The sequence below is a fragment of the Sus scrofa genome, chromosome 13, assembly GCF_054392235.1.
Source record: "Sus scrofa isolate SSC_HxYL_T2T_F1_AM1 chromosome 13, Sscrofa_HxYL_maternal_Yorkshire_Landrace_v2.0, whole genome shotgun sequence".
Classification (NCBI taxonomy): domain Eukaryota; kingdom Metazoa; phylum Chordata; class Mammalia; order Artiodactyla; family Suidae; genus Sus; species Sus scrofa.
The window spans coordinates 87,858,136-87,876,003 of NC_139395.1; the positions used below are offsets into that span (position 1 = coordinate 87,858,136).

The 17,868-nt window shown below is 55.7% G+C and overlaps 1 protein-coding gene across 1 annotated transcript in view; it reads right to left on the minus strand.

Annotated features, from left to right (window-relative positions):
- The window catches only part of PLXNA1 (plexin A1), a 200,691-nt gene that overhangs the window by 58,759 nt on the left and 124,064 nt on the right, over positions 1-17,868 (minus strand). The window contains exon 7 of the mRNA XM_084989665.1: positions 1,426-1,433. Coding sequence (XP_084845791.1) covers positions 1,426-1,433 — 8 coding nt within the window. The remainder of the gene's footprint in view (positions 1-1,425; positions 1,434-17,868) is intronic.

The window sequence follows — 17,868 nt, forward strand, 5'->3', positions numbered from 1 at the left end:
CATCCCGCTCCCTGTCCCCTCTTCTGCCTCCGGGTCCCTGGCCCTGTGTATTCTGGGGGCCAACTTTACGGAACACCCAGCCGGCTCCCAGTTCAGGAAAAACTGGGCTTAAAGTAATCCATCCATCACACCAGGGGCACTTCTGGGCCTTTGAGGCCCCTCTGCTCTGCGATTTGTCAGAAACAACATGAGGGGACAGGAGGGCAGGAAAATGTCAACTGGAAGAAATTTCACCTGTTTGCCCACCAAGCAGCCATGAATGGACAGGCAGGGAGAGCACGGCTGTGTACAGTAGAAGGTGCACCTACCAAGCACAGCCCACCTGGCCGGGCCACGGCCCCTGCCCACTGCACTTGGAGCAGCCTGGGCTTTACAAGCCTTCAGTCTCAACAGCCGCTCCTCAGACACAGACTGTACTGTGGTATGGACCTTTCCAGGGATGGAGACGGCTTGCTCCCCCACTGGAGGGCTGTTAAGGTCTCCATCTGGGGGTGGGGGTGGGGTGAAGGTTGGCAGTCAGAGGTCAGCTGCCCTCGCTGGCCTTAACTCCTTGGCAGGATGGGCTGAGATGGTGGGATGGGGCCAGGGGTGGGGTGGAGTGGGCGGCACTCTCTGGATGAGAGTGAGGGCAGGAGGCTCTGTGGCTGTGCCTAGACATGGGCTGGAGGTGGCTGCATCTGATCTGCGCCTCCCAGCCCAGGGCTCTTTCCTGGGAAGCTTAAGGCACCCATAGTGGGGACCCTTCTCTGAAGAGCAAGCTGACCACTGAGCGGGTGCCCCGTGGGCCAGCAGAGAAGCACACAGGTTTGAGGGGCAGATAAACCCAGGGCGTGGCTCAGGCTCTGCCACTTTCCTCTAAGGTCAGGGCTGGGCAGGGACGAGGGCCCAGGGCATCATGCAGCCTGGGGCCAGCTGTAGAGTCGGTTCTCAACACCTGCAGGGCCTCCTTCAGCAGAATCACTGTCCCATGGTGTCACACGCATTCAGGAACACGGCTTCCCACCTGCCTGCTTGACACCTCCAAGGACCTCAGCCATGGTAGGCACTGCGGAGAGTGAGGTCTCTTACAGGTCAGAGGCTGTGATGCCCGGATGGCCTCTGGGAATGGGCACCACCAGCCCCATGCTGCCCGTGATCAAGCTCTACCCACCAGGAGAAATGACAGATTTCCAGAATGAGTCACAATAAAGGGTATCGGAAGAAGGCTCAATGAGCCCGGAGTAAATGTGGTCCTCTCTTTGCCAGGGCACCACCCTGCCCACCACCCAGGCTGAGGGAAGAACTGCCCTAGGGCTCCAATGCTGCCCCTGCCGCTCGGGCAGTGCAGGTCCTGTTGCTTCCACTGCCAGGAACACCACGCGAGGGACCAAAACCTCACCACCCACTTTGGGCAAAAGATGCCTCTTCCCTCTCCTTGGGAAAGACCCTGGGCTCTGGGCAGCCCTTTCTGCTGACCTGGAATCTCTCCAGCTATAGCCAATCCCCCATCCATCCAGCCATAGGCACCATCAAGCTCAAGATGCCTCAACCCCAGGTCTGAGCTTACCGTCCAAACTTGTTACCCCCACATCACATCTCCTCACTGAGGTCACCATCAAGTGCCAAGGACCTCATCCCCTACTTAGTGTCTGTGCTGGAGAGGCGGTCCCAGTGACTAGCCACCCACCTAGTTAGACACCACGAATCACTGTAGGTGTCCTTCCCATCCTTCCAGGTGTCCCCCCCTCCTCCTTTCTAGATGCCCCCCAGGTGTCCATTCTCCTTTTTAGGTGTCCCCTCCTCCCTTCTAGGTGTCCCCCCTTCTAGGTATGTCACCCCTACCTTTCTTCTAGATGGGGCTCTGTTCCCACCCACCCTGGGCCAGGCCAGTCCCTTCAGGCTTGTCTGGCTCAGGGCGGCCACCAGAGCCCTGGGCCCTGGAGGCTGGGAGGCCCTGTTCTGACTCTGACTACCAGCCCCACTCCCCGACACACCGCGAGCTCTGCCTGAGGGCACCACTCTCTGCACAGCTCTGTGCCAGACCCCAGGACCCTGTGGCCCTGGCCCCACCTCACTTCTCCTCTGCACCCCGTAACTTGGGCGAGTGGTCCCTGATGTCCCCAGAGCCCACAGAAGCCCCGCCATCCCGTTTCCACTGTTATGACAGCCTCCTTGCCTCCCACCCACCCTTCCCACAGCAGTCAGTGATTTCTCTAGAATGTAAAGCAATGCAGAGTTCCAACTCCAAGCCAGTTAAAAACCCATTTCTTGGGTGGTTGCAGCTCACTGGCCCCGTGCTAGGCACTCCTTCACTTCATCACCAGGAGAAATGCAGACTCAGTGACTCAGAGACACAGTGGCCTGTGCCCTCACCACCGATAAGCCACTCTCAGACAACTGCCCAGTGTTCCCAGGGCCCCAAGCAGCCCCTACACACCTGGAACTGCTGTCCCTTGTCTGGGCTGACTGAGTGATTCTCCTCACTGTGTCCCCCCAACCCCCGCCCCCCAGCTGAGTCTCAGGCCTCTGGAGGTTGCTGCGCTCTTGGCCTCTTTCCTACTCCCCAGGCACAGACACTTCAAGGGGACAACCAGGACATGGCTTGGGGACCCAGAGGATCTTCCTGTCTGTGTCCATCCCTCTCTCTGGCCTTGCTCCCCACCCCTGAAGACACGAAGCCCAAAGTCCCCCCTCTATGGCACACACACCACTGGGTTCTAACATGTCTGCCCGTCTGTCCCCATTCAGAGCTCAGAGGCCCAGGCTCCACATGGGTAAGAACACGTGACCAGGCGTGGCCTAGACTGCCATGTGTGTGCACATGCTCACCCACCGTGCACCAGGTCACGCAGCAAGAGCACTGGGAGGTGGTCCACATCAGCCTCGTGGGCCTGTGGAGGGGACAGGGCTGAGATCGCAGGCCAACATGGCCCGGAGGGGAAAGGAACCTCCCACCATCGGAACTAGCCTGCGTCCGGGGACTGTTTTCAGCTCTTGTATAGTGAAGCCGAGACGCTCAGCTTGTGTCACCTCAGGCTGGATGTCTGTGGTGAGTGGTGTAGGTGATGGCTGAGAGCCACCTGCAACACACGGGAAGGTCAGCGGGGAGGACTGTCTCCCCATGAAATGCATGCCCTTCTTGGAACCTCAGAAGGGGCCCTCAGTTGGAAACAGGGTCGTGGCAAATACAATTAGGATGAGGTCATCAGGCAGCAAGGCCCCTAAACCAATATGACTGTGTCCTTCTAAGAGAAGGCGAGACACAGACTCAGGGATAAGCCATGTGGCAATGGAGGCAAAGCTGTGGTGCTGCATCTATAAGCCAAAGACACCAAACCTTCTAGCAACACAGAGGCCGGACAAAGCCCAGGGCCCCTCCAACTTCAGGCAGAGCCTATCCTGCGGTCAGGTGCCTGGGTTCAGTTTCTGGTCACCGCAGCCCTGGGAAATGTATACAGTCGGCCCTGCAGGGAAGTGGTAGGAGGCAAATGGGTCACTAGTCACCCTCTAACAGAGAGAAACCTGCATCTTGTGACTGAGGGGCCTCGGCCATGGCAGCTGCAGGCTGGGCTCTTGGTCTGTGCAGCATCTGACCTCTGCCCCCGGGGGACAGGACTGACCACACTCTACCCCCAGGCCTGGAGAGCTCCAAGGGAGAGATCTGGGCTGGGGGTAGGGCGAGCGACACAGGTGTGCCTGGCTCTGGCAAGCAACACGGGTGGAAAGTGTGCCAGGCCTGAGGTCCAGGTCGTTCTGGGGACCAACATCTGCCAGGCCCTGCAGGTGGGGTTACTAGCATCAGGGGTGTTAGGTGACTTGCCCAAGGCCACACAGCAGTGGGATGGAGCCATTTTAAAGCCTGGTTGTTTGGCTCCACAGCCCCTGCTCTCCACACTGCATTCATTTTAGCTCCATTCCAGTTTTGGAAAATTCTAAAAAAAAAAAAAACTCCAAGGAAGAAACAACCGTGGGTACGAATGGTATTCAGGCTCCCAACAGAGCCAGAAGTTTGTGGACTGGAAGTGGAGACCAGGGGGTGGTAGGTGGGGTCCATGGGAGAGCGGGGAGATGTCGGCTGGCCACTGTGGAGCAGGGTGGTGGGGGTGGAAAGGAAGAGGCCTCATGGGAGCCTGGCGGGTGGGGGGGACGCCCCTGAGCTCACGGGGACAGGACCTCCCACACAAGCCCAGCTGCGCTAGGCCTGGGCGGGATGCCCTTGTGCACTCAGACCCTCTGTGTGCTCTCTTATTTAATAAAGGAAATCTCATCAACTTACCCTTCTCCTGTTATCACTGCTGACATCCATCTGATAATATTGGCCTGGTGTGGAACCGGGCTATTAGACGTCCTCCTGACACTTAATTTCTGAGGAGTACCAGCAGGGGGTGAATACACGGAGCAGGCTTTTTATTATGGCTGGAGGGGGGGTCCCAGCAGGCTGGGCATCCATCTCTGTCAGGTCCAATCTCGCTGCCGGACAGGCTCCAGTTTAGCCCTGGCCAGGCTGAGGTGCTGACGAGACCAGCTGCTTATTAAGAACTTGCTTAACTGGCCTCTACCAACCATGTGCCATTCAGCCGGGGGTGGGGGACAAAGACACATCGTCCACCAGCCCGCCCCATGCTGGCCTCCATGGCCCCCCCAGGAGGTAGCTGTTCAGGAGCCCAGGCCCAGCAGAGCTCTGTTCCCAAGGAAACAAAGCACAAGCTGGATTCCTCCCTGGGACAGCATCGCACATACACATATGCTTACACACACATGGACACATGCAATACACTCCCACGCACACACTCGCACAAGCTTGTGCATAGACACACGCACATCTGCATGCACACATGGACACATGTAACACACACACAAGCTCATGCTCACACGCACACACATATACTCACATGCACACGCAACACATGTGCTTGCGCTCACACATGCTCACTTGTATGCACACGCTTGAGCACACTCACACAGACACACACAACACACATGCACACACTCACACACTTGTATGCACACACAGGCTGCTCTTGACTAGGATCCTTTGTGAAAAAGCAGCAGGGGAAGCATACATCCTCCCAGGAGCCTCCCAAGTCACCAGGTGTGTGGGGTAGACATGGGCCAAGGAGGCAGCAGGGTCTCTGGGGGTCTTGGGTGTCTAAGCAGGGCCACCCCAGGTCCACTGGGCTAAAAAGCCTTCTGGCACTGGTCCTTGTGGTCCCTTGGTGGCTGGGGCCCCAGGGGCTCTGCTTGGGCAGGATGCTCTCAGGATGGCCTCCCTGGGCACCAGGACAGGGAGCAGCAGCAGTGACGCCTGAGGACCCCCATGACCCAGGCCCCCAACACACACACAAGGCCCTGTGCCCTGGGCAACGTCACTTGCCTGCTGGTATACTCTTGTCTGCCTCCCCCGACTCCCTGTGACACACCTGGGGGCTCTCCAAGCCTGAAGATGCAGGTGCCCTGGCCCAGGCTCTCCTGCAGAACTGCACACGGGGCTGCCCGCTCTCTGCTTCAGCTGGACTGGGCCCAAGTCTCCCAGAACCCAGGCCCAGCCCAGAAAGGCCTCATGACATGTTTCCCTCTGCACACAAGCCGCCAGCCCTCACTGGATACCAGCCTCTGTCCTGCTCTGCCCTCCCAGCCTGCTGCGCCCCCTCCTCTCGCAAAGCCTTTCCATAGGGATAGCTGTGCAGGCCCTGCCACACACCTGCAGCCCAGGGACGGGCTCTCAGGCAAGTTCTCACCAAGGCCAGACCACCAAGAGACAGAGCCTGGGGATGGCCCCAGGGACCTGGCCAACATCTACAGGCCTAGAGGCAGGGCCAGCTCCCAGGTGGCATCCAGGCCACTGGGCCCTAGTAAAGCCACAGCCTTGAAGGAGGCGCACCTGGGAGATATGAACACTGTGACAGTGTAGGGGCCGCCACATGCCCTGCGGGCCCTTGAGGCCTGGCAGACAGGTGGCAAGGGCAGGGCAGGAGCGGTGGGAGGCACACACGGTGTCTGAGGAGTCCATCCCTGGTGCACATCAGAAGCTGCAGGACACAGTGGGGCGCACCACCCTTGGAACGTTGGTGCTGGCTGCTCTCCGCAGGCCAGACAGAGGTAGCACCACTGTGCAATAGGCATGAGGTCCACAGAGAGGCCAGCAGTGCCCTGGCCACACAGCTGTGGGGGGGATGGGGTCGGCCACCGAAAGATGCAGCTAAAATCTGGGGGTGGTTGCCTGGCCATGCAGTGAAGACCCTTGGGCCCATGAAGAGGCTTCACCGGAGTCACTCACCCACCAGACAACACCTTGGCCTGGCTGAGCCCCTGTGGAGCCATGTTGGGGGAAAAGAAGTGGGAGGTAGAGACAGTGGAGCAGCTCAGGGTCTGCGGTCCTCCAGGCCCACCCCCACCTTGAGTGGCAGCTCCCCAACCTCTTCGTCACTCAGGGCTGGGCCAGCCCCCACTAATGTCATATCTCCATGCCCAGAACACAGGGGGCAGCAGCGCCTTGGGGCCTCTCCTCCATGCCCTCTCCACTGCCTCCTGGTGCCCACAGAGCTTCACCCTCCCCTGCTCCACCCGTCACACAGCCACCACAAGTCCATGGTGGGGGTGTGGGCTGTGGTTCTGGCATGAGCTCGCTGCCAGTCCCCATGCCCCCCACCGCCCCCCATAGCTCTAACCGGAGCAAAGTGTCCCCATCAACTGTGGCACCTCTGTTTGGCAGTGTTGTTCACCCTGAGATGCTGGCACTGCCCACTGCCCATGAGGGCACCCAGCTGCTGGGGCCAGACCTGTAGAAGCAGCCCTGCTGGGCTGGGAGTGCCTCGTGGGCAGGAACAGCCTCCCACCTCTGCTTCCTGGGGCCTTACAGATGCCGAGCTCACAGGGTGGACCAGCAGAGGGAGACCGCACCCCCTGGGGGAGCCCCCTCACATTCGGGCAATGGGTCACTAGCGCCCAGGGGTTCAACCCCAACTGGAAAGGAACAAACCAAGGAGCCTCCCTCTGGGGCAGGGCAGGTCACATGCACCTGGTAGCCTGTTCACCTGGCAGGACTAGGTGGCTCGGTCCCCAAGCCTCCATGTGGGATAACTGGCAATTCCATCCCAGATAGGTTTGGGGTGGGTGTGATGTGCTCTGGTGAGGGGCTGTCCCCTGACAGGTGACACAAGGACAGGGGCAGGGTTGCACCAGATGCCATCCAGTGAATCTCAGGCAGAAACACCTGCTGGTGATGTGAGCAGACCTAGCTGCTCCTCCTGAAGGCCTTCCAGCCATGACCCCAGGCACCTGGCCTGGCCTCAGGAGCCTCCACTGCTGCTGGCTGGCCCTCATGTCCAGCCTGCACAGGCCTCCTGCCACCATAGGAACTGCCTCCTTGAGGTCTCCTCCCCCATCCCCTGAGTCCACTAACTCAGGCTCTTCATGAAGCCCTGCCCATCACCCTCCCCCAGCCCCACAAGACTCTACCTCCTCCACCCACCCCTCACTGCCCTTCAAACTGCAGAACTGTTTCCTCAATGAATCTAACTTAATCTTAGTGAAGAAACAAGATTAGCATAGAGCTGGATGAGGCCATTTTCAGGTCCTCCCACCCTCAACTGTTCTCCCCTACACATTCAGAAACCATGAAGGCCTTTCTGTGGTTAACCAAGGGTACTCTGAGGGGTGCCCCTGGCCCTACGGCTGAGTCACTATGTGGGCTGCACCCCAAAGGGGTCCCTCAGGGTGTCACCTATCCCCAAGGGCCAGAAGGGACTGTGGCCTTTGTGCAGGAAGCACCCAGGATGGCCAGCCTCCTCCTCATGTCTCATGGAAGCTTTGAACCAGGACTGACCCCTCAACAGGATGAGTCTGCTGTGGTCCCTGGAGTTCAGTGGGACCCCAATGTCAGCTGACCCAAGGTGAGCAAGCCAAAGCCAGGAGGCAGCAGCATGCAGTCACCCCAAGGCCGTGCAGCAGTCAGTGGGGCTGTGCCCCATGTCCTAACTCCTGTCAGCCCCCAGTCACCAAGGATGAAGCACAAGGATGGACACCTCTCCCAGGCCTCCCAGGAGGAGAAGCTGGAGGAAGGGGGCTATGCCTCTGCAACTGGGGGTGGGGGTCACAATTAGCAGGAAAGTTCAATGACAGCTGTGAGCACACAGTTGCTGAGGGTAATGGGAGCCAGGCCTCCCACTGTCCAAGCAGGGAAGTCTAAACCCGAGAAGCTACAAGAACCCTAGCACTGGACTTGACTCAGAGGAAGTGCTGTGAACTTTATATACACAACAGATGCATGCACCAGTGTATGTGAACTCACATATGTAAACACGCATGCCTGTGCATGTGCACAAGTGTTCCCAGCTCCATTCACCAGGAGTATGTGGAAACAGTGACACCCCAGCAGCAGCAAGCACACCCAGTGTCAGATCTTGGTTTCTAAACACCATTCTCTGGCAAACAGAACAGGGCTCCTTGGAGACAGAGCTGATTCCAGCACTTGGGGCCAGAACACCTGTGCCAGAGAGTAAAGACCACTCAGAGCATGAAGCCATGTGTCAAAAGGGCAGAAGAGTCTGTCTAAGGGGCCAGATCCTAGACATCAACATAAATGAGGGTATTTATTAAAACCCAGTGAGGAACATCAACAAAGTAACACTTAAGTGGAGGAGAAGGGACGCCTTCCCTCAAATCGATTCTTAAATATAGAAGAAACAGTGGAAATAATCACTGCGGCGACCCTGACCATGGTGGCTGATTCAGGAGACGGCTGTTTCTGGAGGCAGGGGCTGAAGGGGTCAGGACCCTGGCACCCTGGAGTACCTCCCACAGAATGGATCAAACACGGGGATGCAGCCTGTGGAACAGTGACCTGGCACACACCAGTGTGACTGGGTCACGGTCCACATCCCCAGTGGGGGATGGGACGTGCCAGGAACCTTCCTGCCAAGAGCACACGGCCTAAGTCTGGCCATGAGGAAACATTGGGCAGACCCAGGCTGGGTCACTCTTCAGAGGGAGAGGCCTGTACCCTTTAAGACTGTCAAAGTCATGGGAGACAGAAAGACTAAGCAATGTCCCAAAAGAAGGAGACTCATGGCCACACAGACGCAGCACAAACCAGGCAGCATAGGATGTGCCTGCAGGCTGGCTGAGTCAGGCAGGGTTTCCTGACCACAAGGGCTGTGTACAGTCACAGAGGACAGTCCCAGGACATACCCAGTGGACTGGAAATCTTCAGGTCAAAAGGTCACCATGTGAGGAAAAGACAGCCTTTCTGTTTAGTGGAGGAAGTAAGGGCACAGACTCTGACGTGCACGACTGTGAACCTGGGTTAAGGCAAGAGCTCTTTGTGCGTTGCCATGACCTCCCTATAGCTTTGAAAGGATTTCAAAATAAAACACAAGGCTGGCAATTTAGGAGGACTGTATGTATTCAAAAGGATATATTTATCCCAAAAAAGAGCCCACCAGATTTTCCTTTTTTTCTTTTTTTTTCCAGCTGGGATTAGGGAAGGGGAAGCTGGACAAATTGATTCTACATTCATCTGAAAGATAACCTGGAAGAAGATCACCAAGGTAGAAGAACTTGCTCTGCTGGATATTTAATATTTTAAATAACTACAGCCACACAGTTTGTTTTATACACGTTTAAAACATGCAGGATTGGCCCCGGGAAAGAGTCTAGAAATAGACCCAAGGACATGAACCATGACTGGGTGGACTCTTACACCATCATTGGTAATGGACAAAGGGGGAACAAACGTGGATCTGTACTTTACTTCCTGCACCTTAGAAACGCAGTGGGGTGTCCTGGAGCATGACTTAATGTTAGGGGATAAGTCAGAGAAATGCTAGTCCTAAAAACACAGGTGTGGGGGAAGGAAGACCTTCATGATATAACCTGAGTCACAAACAGGAAAATGAACCACGACAAAAATACACCAGGTCCCTATCCCCAAATCAACTTCCTAAGGGCAAAAATTAAACTAAAAAAAGTTACAAAAAAATAAAAGATTAACAACACCATTACACAAAGACTTTTTAAAAAGAACTAATAAGGAATAAAGAGCAAAGGCCTTAAGTCAATCATTCACAAAAGAAGAAATCCAAACGGTCTATAATTTCTGAAAAGGTTTAACCTCACTGATACCAGAAGAAACGAGGGATTTTCTTTTTTCTTTTTTTTTTTTTTTTTCTTTTAGGGCCTGCAACATATAGAAGTTCCCAGGCTAGGAGTCATATTGGAGCTGCAGCCACAGGCCCGCACCACAGCTGTAGCAACACAGGATTTGAGCTGCATCTGCGACCTACACTGCCGCGGGCAGCAACACTGGATCCTTAGCCCACTGAGCGAGGCCCCTAATCCTAACCCTAACCCACATCCTCACAGAGACAATGTCAGGTCCTTAGCCCACTAAGCCACAAAAGGAACTCACGAGGGGTTTTGAAAGTAAAAGGTTTTTCTTGTTTGGTTTTGGTTTTGAGATTAGCAAAAAAAAAATTTTAGAAATATTGTTAAAATCATGTATGGGCTTGGGAAGATGGACACCATCCAGAATCATTGTCGAGTGAAAACTGCTATAGACCCTGCACTGTTTTGGAGAGCCAGCAGGAAAAATGTAAACATGTAAATATACATGTAGAAATACCCATGTGTGTCCTTTGACCCAACAAATCCCTCCAGAAGGATTTAAACAAGTGCACAATGTCACATAAAGCTGTTTGTCGTAGTTGTCATTACATTGGTAAGAAAATCAGAAAACTCTCCCAGATTCATCAATAAATGATCAATTACATAAATTCTGATTCTAAGGAATAATGACGTGGTTATTAAAAATGAACGTGTAAGTCTGCATTACTGACATAGGCATGGTCCACAGAACACGGATGAGGGGCTGAGGCGTGTCTCCATGAGCCCAGGGTCCTGACGTCCAACTGTGTGTCCATGCCTGTGACTCATGGCAACTTCACCAAGACTAAGCATGGGGAGATTTGGGCTTAAAAAAAAAAAAAACAATTTTTTTCTGCATCATTTGGGTGTTTTTTGTTTTTAACACTTATGTACTATTCTTCTAATCAGATGACAAAACTACCTTTGATTTTGAAAATTGTAGTGATACGTAACCATCTGGATATTGTAATTACTGATGACTTCAAGGCACAACAGTAAATAGCAAATCAAACAATATGCAGACACCAAATCTGGCATTCCGGGTCTGCATGGATTTTCAAAGTCCATCACTTACAGTGTTATTAGCACACAGCACACATGCAGTTACAGAGGTGGAGACGGGGTGCGAGAAGTCAGAGTCGAGGGCTCCTGAACAAAGCAGGAGCTAATCTTTGTTGAATTAGGTGAAATAAAGGCCTGCTTATCTCTGAAAATCCTCAAACAGAAATCAATTTATTCTCGGAGTCAAAGGAAATGTGCACAAAGATCAGCCGGATGGTTGGGGGACCCCACTTTATCCCCCTGTCACCCAGGTCTATGACGACACAGCTCCCGCCTTCTGCGCTGTCATAGCCACAGCTGTCACCAGCCAAGGCACCTTCCACCCTGTCCCCTGGCACATGCACCCACCCCGCTGTGCACACGAGAGACAGGCTGGTATAAGAGGCTGAGAGCTGCATGAAATGGGGCAGAGATGAGCCTCCCCCTGCACTCGGGGTTAAGGGTAATCAACCAGGCAAGGATTTCTGTTCACAGACCAAATGCACTGCTTCTAGGGCCCTTGTGCTGAAACGTGTCTGCTCCCGTCACTAGAGGGCTGGCACTCCCGAAGGCTTGGGCACTCGCCCCTTCAGGAGGCCCAGGAGCACTGGCAGGGGCTGGACCCAGGTGACATGGTGCTCCTGCTCATTACCACCATCCCCTTAGGAGGCCCATTCATGGCATGACTCTCCACTTTACCGCATGCAGAACAAGGACAGTGAGCAAGATGACATGGTCAAGGCGCCCAGGATGCAGGATGCATCAGACGAGTGCCAGGCCCCCATCCCGCTGCCTGCAGGAGCATGAGCAGGACCCTCAAAGGAGAAGCTGTCCATCTGGTGAAGCCCAGGATGGCTTCACCATCCGTAGTGCCGTGTGTGACCCACTGCAGAGACCTAGTGCATATGCACACAGACAGTATAGGAGTTGCCACGGCCTGCCCCACATGGAATCCATGTAGACTCCTGGGCCAAGAACCAGTCACTTCTGCCATGTCAGCCCCAGCAAAAGCAGCACAGCTGTCCCCTCCCCACCCCGCACTGCTCTGCCATTTGGAAATGCATGTGCCATCCTAAGCAGTTCGGCCTGACGCACAGTAGGGACTGACCATGCTGCACAACTCCCCAATTTTTCCTAATTCCTCGAGAGGGGTGCTGCTACTTTTGAAGAAATAAATACAGCTTCACTACTCCTTTTGACCATGTGGAAAGTGGCATGAATTTTATACGTACGACTAGCAGCAAGCTTTGTCATTACCACCATCCTGTCTACATGTAACATTCCTATTATAGCTGCAACCAGACTGGTGGCCTTTTCTTACACAAGCAATGGGACTAAGCTGCCCATGGTTTTGAGCTGATGTACAGAATCTGTATGTAACAAACCCTGAAAGCAAAGAACCTTTTGTCACCACGGTTCCTGCCCTCCACCCTCCAGCCAGGCAACCAGAGGTGGCTGCACCTTGTCTCACCACGGGGTGCTGTCCTGTCTGGGCCGTCAGCCTGGACCTTAGGGACAGGTCACCCTAAGAGGATGGGCCTGAGCATGAGCCATGGTGAGGCTGGATTAGTGGACGGGCAGGCTGCCCAGGAGCGCCTACCTGGTTTTAGATTGCCTGAGTGGTCAGTGGCACAGGCTGTGTTGGGTCTTAATGTCCAGTCGCTGGGGGGAGGGGAGAGCCGCAGAGGGAGGGACATCACAGTGAGACCAGACCCTCTGCTTCATGCCAATGCTGCCATCCTGCCACTGGAACCAAGACCCAAGTGAAAGCACCACCTGAGCACAGCAGATGACATGAGGTCATGTGTGAGCCCGAGGCGTCCTGCCTGCGTGGGATGTGCAGACAGGGGGCAGGAAGCCATTCTTGGTGCCCGGGCTGTGGGGCTTTAGGGGGGATATCATGGGTTGGCCTGTTTGCTTCCCCAGCACAGGAGCTGTGGCTGCAGAGACAGGAGAGGGCAGGAAGGGACAGGCCAGCTCCCTTGGGCCTCACACAACCCTGTGAGCACTGGATGGTTACCCTAGCGCCTGCTATGGTGCAGTGGGTCAGTGGTCCGGCTTATCTCCATGGATGTGCGGGTTCAATCTCTGGCCCAACGCAGTGGACTAAGGATCCAGCGTTGCTGCAGCTGTGGCATAGGTCCCAGCTCCAGTTCGGACTGGATCTCTGGCCTGGGAATTTCGATATGCCAGGGCGGGCAGCCAAGGAAAAAAAGAAAAGAAAATGGATAGCCACCCCTTTGACCTGCAAGAGGACCCTGGCTGAGAGAAGGGACTCCCTGGCCAAGTGTGGTGTCACAAGCAAGACACAAGGAGGATTCCACTCTTTTGTTTCAAAGACTGAGTCTCTACAGTACGCGACCAGATCCCAGAAGATGAAACAGACGCCCCAAGGAAAGCACAGGAGGTGTTTACAGGCAGGGAGGTGGCAGGGGGACCTGGCCCATTAGTCCCTACAGCCAGAACACTGAGGCCACAAGGGCAGGGCCACTAGGCCAATGCCTACAACCTGTGCAGAATACTGGAGAACCAGGGGCAGTACCGCATGTTCTCCAGCAGGAGCATCCAGACAGGCAGAGCCCAGAGCCTGCAAGACTCTGAAAGGAGTGGGGGCTGTGCCGGGGGGTGGGGGTGACAGGCAGGATAGGACGAACCCCACACCCCTCTTCCCTCCGATGGGGACTTGCCAGATCTGCCTCGGCCTTCCTGGTCCAACCCGGGGAAAAGGAGGACTAATGAGGAAGCATGTCAGGATCTGGCTGACTCACTGGCCAGCCTGCTGGAGGCCAGCGTTGGCATCAGCTCCATCTGCATCCTGTGCCCCCACACATCCATTGGCTTGGGAAGTGTGCACAGGTCCAACTAGGAGGGATGTGGACTGTGTAGATGACAGAATCCACACATGGGGACCACCAGCCCACAGACAGGCCCTGAGTCTACCCCAAATAAATACAAGGACTGGACCCAATCCAAACAGAGCACCTAGCATGCCGCACGGAGGTGAGTTTGCAGGGAGCATTACACCAATGGTCAGCGGGGTCCAGCTGACCAGACGGTGGACCCTGAGCTAGGACGATGCTGTGGCCGGTTAAGGGGCTGCCCATGAACCTGGTGCCCAGGTGAGGGGGGTGGTGGCCATGCTAGTACCCCCTGGCAGCCAGGCTCCAGGCCCTGGGCTGGGAGGACAGGAGAAGGAATATGGAAGGGACACAGACATCCCCGACAGACACCCAAGGACTGTCACGCAAGGCACCTCCATGGCCGCTAGAACGTTGGGGCAGAGACAGCCCTGGACGCCTCCCAGCCGGGTCTGCAGCAGGGCCACATGGGTGGTGTGGTGAGCGTGGTCACTGCGAGCCAGCTGGGTGGAGCTGGGAAGACCCTGCCTATGTCTGAGGCTGGTCAGAGGAGCCTGGGGCTGCATGGTTTCATGGATGCCCCAGGCAGGGGCTCAGAGCCTCACCTCATGTGCATGTGTGTGTGTCAGGTGGGGCAGGGGTGAGAGCAGAAGTGACGGTTTGGGGATACTCTAAAGAGACTCTACCCTAAAAAAGACACCCCCCCCAAAAAAAAAATTAAAAAAGAAGTTTCCGTTGTGGCTCAGTGGAAACGAATCTGACTAGTATCTGTGAGGACGCAGGTTCAATCCCTGGCCTCGCTCAGTGGGGTTAAGGATCCGGCGTTGCCGTGAGCTGTGTGGTAGGTCGCAGACATGGCTCAGATCCCATGTTACTGTGGCTGTGGTGTAGGCCTGCAGCTACAGTTCCGATTGGACCCCTAGCATGGGAGCCTCCATATGCCGTGGGTGCAGGCCTAAAAAAGACAAAAAAAATAAAAATAATTAAAAAAAAATAAAGAGACCCTAGAAACCACAGCTGAGGGCACAGAGGCTGTACTTTGGGACCATAGACTCATGCTCCTGACTCACCTGGGTCAACCACACCAGGGACGCAACTGAGGGTCCTTAGGGCCCACCCCAGCCTGAACCTACCGCCATGGGTGAGCACATGGCCGGCCCGTCTCAGGTACATGCCTTCTTGTCTTCTGGACAGAGAGCTCCTGGGCGGTGGGTGGAGACCCCCCATGATTCGGAGCCTCAGCCTTCCCTCCCGAGGCCTGGAGACTGTTGGGGTCCTGACATGTAAGCTCTACACTTGTGTGAACAGGCCCACAGAAGCTGCAGAGACCAACCTTCCTGCAGCCCCACTTGGGCCTGAAGCACCCAGTTCCCAGAGACAGTGCAGCCTCTCACGAGGTCAGCAAAGCTTTCGCCCTTGTTGCTACCAAGGGACAGGGTGCAAGGTCTGTGGGGCCAGAGCCAGAGCTCTTCAGTGCTCGGTCGTCCTGACCCCCTGTCAGGGCTGCCTCCTGGGGCACAAGGCCCATCATGGGGGCAGGAATGACAACACAGGACCCAGAGCACAGCTTTCTCTCAGAAAGCAGAACCAGGAGGTAACAGGCTTAGAGAAAGAAACCGAAGTTCAAGAACGGTCAGTGGGAACCATTTACTGATTAAACAGGGAAGATTTCTCCACCGATAATATCCAACCCCAAAGAAAACAAGAGTGGCATAAAGGACAGAGCTTTGGGGGACAGTGGCTTTGCACACAAAACAAGTCTGTTAACAGAGCTGGGATGAAGCATGTCTTGTGTTTGTTAAGGAGAGGGATTAACAGGGCTAATCTCCAAGCCCAGTTTCCTGAGTCCTGAGCATTGGAGCAGTAAAAGGTACCAGTGGCGGAGATGGGCCTTGGGGTCGGCTGGGGCTACAGGTGCCAGGACAAGCTCTGAGCCCACCTGTCCTCAGACAGGCCCCCAATCCTCCTAAGAGGGCCCGGGCATGCAGGGCCCCTTGTCACTCAGTTCTGCTCCTCGAAGCCCCCACTGCCCATATGCCCAGCTGGCCCAGCTCCCATGTAGGGGCCTCCTGGTTTGCTGAACTTGTGAGTCACCCGCCTGCGGAGCTGCAGTGGGTCAGGAGTGGCTTCCCGCCTCCAACTTCGCCGCCCACCTCCCAGATGCTTCCAGCTATCTTCCTAAAACACAAACCTGATCATATTAACTCCACACTTAAAAGCTTTTTTATGGCTTGCCACTGCCTGTGGGACGAATTCCAAGTTCTTTCCCACTCAGGGCAGAACCTTCCCCCCCGGGGATCAGGCTGCCCTTCCAGCCGTACCTGAGCCTCCCCTCCCCCCAACACCTGCTTTTCCCCAGCACAGCCAAGCGTGCCCACGTGGCCCCCTTCAGTCGATTTCACTCATGAAGCCCCATGGCCTCTGCCCAGCAGGCAGCATCCACACACTGATACAGCTTCTACCCACCAAATACAGAGCGAGTGTGCCAGTCCAGACCCGCGACACAGGTCAGCAGGATAGGGCTCCTGGCTGCAGAACCATAGAAGCCTGACGCCTGGGAGAGTGTGGTGCTGGGCAGAAGTGGCACCTCTGGAGTGACCCGGCCCCTGAATTTGGGAGACCTGTGTGCGCACTGGCACACAGACGCCAGCCTCGAGAGAGGCTCCGCTCAGCAACATCTAATCCCATCGTTAAAGAGAAGCAATGGTAAAAACACTACAGGAGCAGGGATCCTGTGCAGTGAACACCACTGTCCCCCTCACTCATGGTGGTGGCCCCTCAGGTGAGTCACTGAAGGGGGTGCTTTCTGCCCCATGCCAGTCAAGGGCAGGCCTTGTGGAGACTCTTTCTGGGAGAAACTTAGTGCCAGTTGCCCACCTGCCGGGGGAGGCCAGTTGCTGACGCAGAGGAGCAGGCCTGCTGCCTATGCCCAGGGGGCACCCATCACAAGCCCCATGCCGCTCTGCCCCCAGCACCCCCAAAGGAAGGTGAGGGCCACAGCCTGCCTGCCCTCGGCTGTGCTGCTGTGAGTCAGGAAGTCCCTCTCTGGAGCCGACTCAGACTTTCAAGCTGCAGTTCAGGGATCCTGTCCCCCCCCACCCCAGGGCAGACAGCATCTCCTGAGAGCACCAGGCAACAGAATCATCAGCCTGTAGCTCCCTACACTTCTTCTGCTCAGCGAGGTTGCATCTCTGTTCCACTCGGAACCTCCAGATGCACCTGCCAGACCCACATGGGTGCTGGGCCCTCCTGATGCAGGTGGGGGCCTGGACGGGGAGGAGCCCACTCTCCCCAGACCCCCAGCCTCCTGGCCCAAGAGCTGCCATGTCCACTCCAGCTTTACTCAGAATCATATGTCACGTGGCATTTCTTCTGACCATGGAGCCACAGACCCATCCAATAGCCTCTGTGCACAAGGGAGGCTCCCAAGCAAAGGGCAGCAGGTGAGTCAGGGGCCAGGCCTTGACCAGAAAGCAGCACCCTCACCTGTGCACACATGTGAACACAGACACATGTGCACACACAGATACGGTCCTGGACATAGGCAGGCATACGTACCTTCCCACATACTCACACATGGATGTGCACACATTTACACACCTCCCTCACACTCACATGCATTTGCAAGCACTCACACACACTCATATGCACGTAAGGCTAGCTCTTGCCTCTATGTGGTCCCTGTCGCTGCCAGCCTGAGGATCGGACTTCCTGGCCCCAAGTTATCATCACTGCTTCTCTCATAATACTGTATTTTCATCCTTATTAATCTTTAATAACACTAGTTATATAAGTACATACACTCTTACAGAATCAAAACTACAGCAGAGAAAGCCACAGCCCTTTG